The sequence below is a fragment of the Lolium perenne genome, chromosome 7, assembly GCF_019359855.2.
Source record: "Lolium perenne isolate Kyuss_39 chromosome 7, Kyuss_2.0, whole genome shotgun sequence".
In the NCBI taxonomy this organism is placed as follows: Eukaryota; Viridiplantae; Streptophyta; class Magnoliopsida; order Poales; family Poaceae; genus Lolium; species Lolium perenne.
In genome coordinates this window covers 103,838,094-103,845,611 of record NC_067250.2, presented here as the reverse complement: position 1 = coordinate 103,845,611, position 7,518 = coordinate 103,838,094, and the positions used below count along the sequence as shown (strand labels likewise).

The window sequence follows — 7,518 nt, the reverse complement described above, 5'->3', positions numbered from 1 at the left end:
CACCATTAGAAGCTCTTCTCTGCCAAGTTAGGGCAAGGAGAGCATGTCTTCGGGTAATTTCATCTTGTCTCCTGCCTCCTCAAGTGTTCTTGTTTTTGTCACACACCATATGAACTTGAGGATTTAGGGTTAGATCCGTGCCATTGGGGAGTCAACCACCTCGTTTCATGACTCTCACTTCATTCTAGTTAGTTTTGCAAAAGTTCTTGAGCAATTTTTGGAGCAAAAAAAGAGCTCCACACAATTGGGGATTTTTTTCGCGTCACCCAACACCACACCCGGCTGACTGGGCTGCTTGCCGGGTCGCTCGGCACCACACCCGGCATGCCGGGTGCTGCTGCTAGGGTATCCGGACTCAGGGCCAGCCTGCTGGGTCCCATGCTGGATGCTCTATGTTTTCCCCGAAAGTTCACTTTGCATCCATTTCTCAGGCATGTACACTTATCCTTGTTGCTTCTCTACGCTCTCTTTTTCACAGGTGACGAGGCTAACTTGGACTTTAATCCTCCAACACGCCGTAGGGGCAAGGCTCCTGTGACTGAGGCAGGTGGCAGCAGGGGTGGTACTCGTACCAAGATCATGGCAAAGAGGAGGAAAGCGTCATCCTAGCTCTGGGGAAGAAGACTTTGTTGAAGAAGACTTCGCTCAAGATGTTGATTGCACTCATCCAAATTATGTTCCTAATGCTAATTAGAAAACCTGTGAGATGCATATTTGGACCAACTTGAGGCAGCGCAACCCGTACACGGCCGAGGTGCCACCCTTCAAAGGGGACCCATGTTTTTGTACAAGAGCCCAATTTGTTATGTGGAGCCAGTTTTATGAGACCATTCAGCCAGAACCTTCTGTGAAGCCCAAGAGCCTGATGTTGCATTCCACAATATGCACAAGCATGCTGACTTCAAGTTTGTAGATGCTGCCTTGAAGAAGATGAACATGTGGTAGCTTGTCACTATTGAGGAAGATTGCCTTCCTGACCTTATCAGCCAGTTTTTCTGCACAACATACTTCCATAATACTCCTCAAAGGCACATCACTTGGATGACTGGCACCGAGCAATTCACTACTTCCTTTGACATGTTTGAGTCTGCCCTTGGATACACAGGAGACTTGCAAGACGACTTTCACATTCATGATGAAAGGTCTATGTATGATTCCACTATTTCCTTTTGCTATCTCATGGACGCTCCCAAGCCTCCAATTCCTCAGGTCAGTGTTATGTACTACTTCTACAACATCATGCCCATGATTTACCGTTGCACTATTGTCATCAAGGCGGGTGACTTTCAAGCTTGCCATCGGTTTGCCAAGAACCTCATGTTTTACACTCACCCGGATCGCCAGAACAAGATTGATGTGCCTGACTATATCTACAATGAGCTGAAAAGGGCAATGGAGCATAGGATGTGTCCCAACTACTTTGCTTATGTGTAGTGTTTGCTTAAGGCGGTTGTTCCTCCCACTATGCTGATAGGGCGTCGTGAGCGGCATGATCTTCTTAACTTGTCTCTTCGTGTGGTGACACTCTTGATGTTCCTTCTATGCTTGAGGCATCTTCTGAGCCTTTTATCAAGAAATGCCACGATCCTATGATGGCCTCTAGCTCCAGTTCTGTGGAGCCCAAGAAGGGGGCTGCCAAGTTCTTCAAGTCTCTCTTCACTATGTGCAAGAGCTCCTATGATGTGAACACCAAGGCTCTTTGGTTGGCTCAAAGCAACCGTGAGATCATTCGAGAGAACTTCAGTGCTTGTGGTCCCTTTATTCCCGAGGACCCCCTTGAGATGGCCCCCGTTGCTCACTTCATCTACCGCATGCCACCCATTGATGATGCCATGTTTACCGGATATAGTGGTAGTGACATTGAAGAAGAAGAGGAGACATCCGAGGAGACCTAATTATCGCTTTGCTCGAGGTTGAAGCTATTCTATATTTGGGATGCACTAGTACCCATCTCACTCCTTATCCCTTTTTGGGGTTTCGATGCCAAATAGGGACAAGGGAGTAGAATCTTAGGTTTACGGGTTCTTTGTCGTGGTTTTCTGGGGTTCTCCGTATGCACAAGCCTTGCTACTTCATCTAATTCTTATTGGCTTGTGCTACCATTTGCTATCTTTAGTAGGAACAATTTTCTTTAATTTGTGTGTTGGACAAGTTTGTAATATGCTAGTTGTATCTTGGATATCTACCTATTATATGCTATGATATATCCCTTTTCTTAGATATCCTTGCTTTATCTTGTCTATGCCATGTTTGTTCCCTAATGATATTGGGGGAGATTCACATATACTCTATTGTTGCACTTTGCATTCAAACACAAATTCTCCAAATGCATACATTATGGGGGAGCTTGCCTAATATTTTCTATGTAAAAAATTGTTTAAGCTCATCATAATATCTTTGTATGAATCTAGCTCCATTTGTCATCGTTAACCAAAAAGGGGGAGCTTGTAAGGGTATACTCTACCCTAACCTATATTTTTGTTAACTATGACACCGTAGCTAAAGTATGGACTAATGTTACCTACTAGTGTATACACAGGTTTTAGTTCATCAATTGTGTTGGAAGGTGATCGGAGACCCCCCATTCATTGAAGAAAAGATGTGCCAGTGTTTCTTCTTATTTCTCTCTTGTTTATATTTGAATCCATAGGAAACACCGCACTATTAAGAGGGGCGGTCTCGATGAGCTTGATGGGGATGTTTCAAAACCATCCATACACATCCTACCACATATTCTTCACACCAAAAAGTGTTGAGAGGTATAGTTGTTCCGAGAAATACATCATTTGAGCAAAGTTAAGAACAATGACATAGAGTCTGGGAGGAAAAACCGTGGTGCCAGCCAGGTCGGCATGCAGCCCGGCATGCCGGGCGCTGCTGTCGGGTAACTCGGCATGCAACCGACATACCAGGTGCTGCTGCCAGCAGCCCGACCTCTGGCCCGGCCTACCGGGTAGGATGCCGGGTAACCCGGCCTACTGCTCGGTCCTGCCGACCCCTATGCGGGGTCACTCGACTTTTCCCTAAAAGGCTCTTTTTTGGGAGGACTATATAAACCACTCCTTCCTTGAAGGGGTAGGTTGACCAGTCCCAAGATCTGAAGATATTTCTCTCTCTCTCTCTCTCTCTCTCTCTCTCTCTCTCACACACACACACACACTCCATTGTTGAGCTCCAAAAGCTTGAGATCTCCCTCATCCACCAACCAAAATCAAATACCTTTGGGGAAAAGCTTGAGGAGGCCTAGATCTACGTTTCCATCAAGCCAAATATCATCCCCCCTAGAGTTCATCGAGCAAGCTTGTTACTCTTGGGTTTGTGGAAACCGTAGGTGGCTAGGGTTGCTCGAAAGCATCCAGATTGTGGATTTGCTCCAAGAAAAAGTTTGTGAGGGTTTGGAAACTACCTTTAAAGTCTACCACAAGTGAGCGAGCTATTCCTTCGTGGGATAGGCTCCGGAGAAGAAGGTGAGCCTTTGTGGCGTTGGAAAATCCTTCGTGGACCCCACACATCTCCAACGTGACGTACCTTCCTCTCAAGGAAGGGAACACGGGAATACATCTTCTTCTCCGCATGCTTTGGTTATTCCTAACCAATCCCTTTACTTGTGTTCTTTACTTTTGTGATAGCCTTCGTGCTTGAAGTATCTTGTACCATCATATAGGTTGCCTCACCTAGTGTGCATTAGGCTCACTTTCTAGTCCGCAAAGCCCAAACTTGTAAAAGAAATTAAAGAAAATTTGTAGAACCTATTCGACCCTCTAGGTTACCATCTCTATCCTTTCAGTTGTCATCGGTGACGCTTACTTGTCCACAGATTTGCGTATCCCGGCCTTCGTCGTTGGCGGATGCCTGCTGTTGCGTGCCACCGCCGACCCCCGTTACAACCCAGGGCTCGCGCTCACCCTTGAAGGATTGCACAACGACCTGAGAGCGATGGTGCCTCCCTTATATGTCGGCATTGTGCGGTCGATGCGTGAGACATGCAACTATGTCGACCTTGATAGCAGCTCAGGAGGAGGAGGCGAAGGCACAAATGTCGGCCCTAGTGGCATCAAGGACGGTTAGGAGGAGAAGTTTGAATACAACTTGTTTTACTAGCTTTACTAGCATCGCCGAAATGATGGGCTTTAGTTTAGGTTAGGTTTAAATTTAGTTGAATTTCATTCATGCTTGTAAAATATAACAAAATATGAAGGAAATTTAAGTTTATGTTTGAATTTAAAATCCTATTAGGGGTGCGGCTTGGGGGAGGCATCCCCATATGCGGCTACTAGTGTTTGCATCCTCTCATATGCTCGATCCCGCACTACTGGTGGACGACGTGCAGAGTTGCTTCATAAGATGTATAGATATGTTATAACAAGTTACATAGGTGTTCGGATAAATAAATAAAATTATATTATGTTTTTAGATTTTAGAAATAAAATTACAATAACTTGGAAAAAAGAGGGTGGCCCGAACCAATAATTATTTGGTCTGAAGTCAACGACATTTACAACTACCATTTAGATAGAAATATCTTCGTTCCAACGAAGTTTTGACCTATTTTAAACTTTGTTTTGCTAACCGTCAACCAACCGAGGATATCTGAAATGTGAGACTGTCCCTCGTCGCCCAAAACTACCGAACCTATCCATGCAAAAGTTAAGTCTAAAAGCAAGCAGGGTGTGTTGCTCCCCCTCAAAGAGAAAAAAAAAACAGACCAAATGCACTCCCTTAAACCCTAAACAAAAGACCAAGTGCACAATCAGTGTGTGTTGCTTAAGACTAGAAGATTGATGCGCGGACCAAGCGAAGTACACGCAGGATAGAGAAGGCCTACAAAAGAAAATACGATTAAACATGCAATGACCACTCCTAAAATTAAATTAGAAACATGCCATGATTGCCCATGGTAGCCGCCGGCTGAGATATCTTCTTTAGTCTCTAGACTAGAAAAGATAAACATCTTCTAATACCGGCCAACCATTCGTGATTTGCTACATTGGTTACATCTTTCTTTTTTGTTGGCATCCTATCATAAGAAGAAACATATTTGTCGACGCGTACATGCGCAGCACCGGGTCCTTGTCGTTCACCAATTTGCAAGGTAATCAAATCGTGTGTTTGGCATATCTGCTGGCTGTCAGCGTACATAGGGGACACATTTCGAGTTACTGAATGTTACTATTTCTCGCGATTGATTTCGCCTCTCAAGAGCTCAAGCTTGTAAAATTGTACGCTCTACTTAGTTTAACTAAAATATCGATCTAATAGAAGAGACTAGGCAATTATATTCAACACATTACCTCACATGGACGTAATGTTGGATATTTTTAGCAAGTCCGCAAATATCTATTACTCCGTATAAATAATGCATTGGCTAGAATTTAAACCCATGATCTTATAGATCTGATACCATGTGAGTTTTGGTATGGAAATAAAAGATGGGTTCCATCACCTAGGAAAACTCACAAAGCCTGAAAGAGCAAATCGATCGATAGATTGAATTCGTGCAACGTCCATCTCGGACCGGAGTTTCTCACTTTCAAAAGTTGAAAGAGTAGCCACCTTAATTCGCGCCCTTTCCAGAAAGAATGGAGAAAACTGAGAAGGCCGTGCTTTATTAGCCTGAAAAAACAATCGGAACAGACACTTTGAGACTTTTGGAGCAAGCTCGCAATAACGATAGGGAAAGAAGTGAAAGAAACACACGTGGTTGGGTCGTTACGTGTACTCCATCAAATCAAATGGGGGCCATCGTGCCATACCTACTGTTGCTGTTCAACGGGTTCGATCGGGGTCGTTTTCTGGTTATTTGTTTTGTCATGCCACGACGCGCGAGCCCGGGCCGGTCCGGCCAGCAACGCAGCGCTGCTCAGCTTAAAAACGTGAGCGCCCGGCACATCACTGCTGCCAGTCTAGCTCCTGTCGCCATGTCCACCGTCGCTCTCGCCAACGCTGCGCCCGCGCCGAGCGTGGAGGAGGAGACGAAGCAAAGCCTCGTCGAGCAAACCATGGGCGACGCGGCAGAGCGGCCGCCGCCGTCCAAGTCGGAGAACATCTTCATGCAGATCGCCGTCCACCCGGACGGCACCATCACGCGCCCCGTCGTCCCGTCCGTCCCGGCATCGCTCGACGCGGCCGTCTCCAGCAGGGACGTGCCCCTGGACGCTTCCCTGGGCACGTACATCCGGCTCTACCTCCCCAGCAGCCCCGTCGACCCGCCATCCACCAAACTCCCCATCATCCTCTACTTCCACGGCGGCGGCTTCGTGATTTTCTCCGCGGACACAGTCTTCTACCACGCCTCCTGCGAGGCCATGGCGGCGGCCGTCCCTGCCATCGTCGCCTCCGTCGACTACCGCCTGGCGCCCGAGCACCGGCTGCCCGCCGCCTACGACGACGGCGTGGCCGCCATGCTGTGGCTCCGCGACGCGGCGCACGAGGACCCCTGGATCGCCGCACACGGCGACCTCGCCCGCTGCTTCGTCATGGGCAGCAGCTCCGGCGGGAACCTGGCGTTCAACGCAGCAGTCCTGACCAAGGGCGTCGACCTGAGCCCCGCCGCCGTGCGGGGCGTCCTGCTGCACCAGCCCTACCTCGGCGGCGTGGAGCGCACGCCGTCGGAGGCCGCGTCGGGGGACGACTTCATGCTGCCGCTGGAGGCCAACGACAAGCTCATGGGCCTCGCGCTGCCCGTGGGCGCGGACCGTGACCACGAGTTCAGCAACCCGGCCAAGGCGATGGCGCCCGAAGCCCTGGTCGGCCTGCCACGATGCCTCGTGTCGGGGAGCGACGGCGACCCGCTGGTACACCGGCAGAGAGGGTTCGCCGCGTGGCTGCTGGACGGCGGCGTGGAGGTCGTCGCCAGGACGGACAGGGCCGGGTTCCACGCCGCTGAGCTCTTTGTTCCGGAGAAGGCCGAGGAGCTCTTCGCCGCGGTGCGAGAGTTCGTCCACGGCGGCGGCGAACCTTGATACTCGCTTGCGCGTCGGACACCGAACTACTCCGTAGTTGACTCGATGATGTCAGTCAGTATCGAGTTTGTGGATTGAACTGATGTATCTTGTAAGCAATAATTCGCCACTGTTCCTAGCGTGGTGATGTGGGCTATCGAAGTTGTTCTTAAAAAATGTTCCTATCTTTAATTGCTTTATTCTGTTTGAGAATGTAGTAACTTTATTGATCAACAAACATCATTAGCAGATATCATCCCGGATAAACCCCGGAACTACACCAGAAGAACGTTTACGAACTAAGGGCTCGGCAAAACGAGCCAATTTATATGCTAACACATTCAAACTACGATGAGAAAATTTAAACGAGCCCAAGATTGAGCGATCTCACTGTTGCGCTGATGAACACTGAACTACAGAGAGACAATCTGAGACCAACAACACTTTCTTCACACCATGGTCTCGAGATATCGTGAGAGCACCTCTAACCGCCAGAGTTTCAGCCAACTCCGGAGAAAGGAAACGATAATAATTCACCACCGTTCGTAGCGTGGTGCTGTGGGTTATCAAAATTGTT

General features: G+C 48.3%; 1 protein-coding gene across 1 annotated transcript; it reads left to right on the top strand.

Moving 5' to 3' along the window:
- Positions 1-5,876: 5,876 nt before the first annotated feature.
- Positions 5,877-7,133, top strand: LOC127318316 (probable carboxylesterase 8). The gene has a single exon (XM_051348783.2). The coding sequence runs from the start codon at positions 5,919-5,921 to the stop codon at positions 6,960-6,962; it is 1,044 nt and encodes a 347-aa protein (XP_051204743.1). The 5' UTR covers positions 5,877-5,918; the 3' UTR covers positions 6,963-7,133.
- The last annotated feature ends 385 nt before the right edge of the window (positions 7,134-7,518 follow it).

Excerpts from the sequence above, each read along its gene's own strand:
- LOC127318316 (XM_051348783.2), top strand. The coding sequence starts at position 5,919 with ATGTCCACCGTCGCTCTCGCCAACGCTGCGCCCGCGCCGAGCGTGGAG.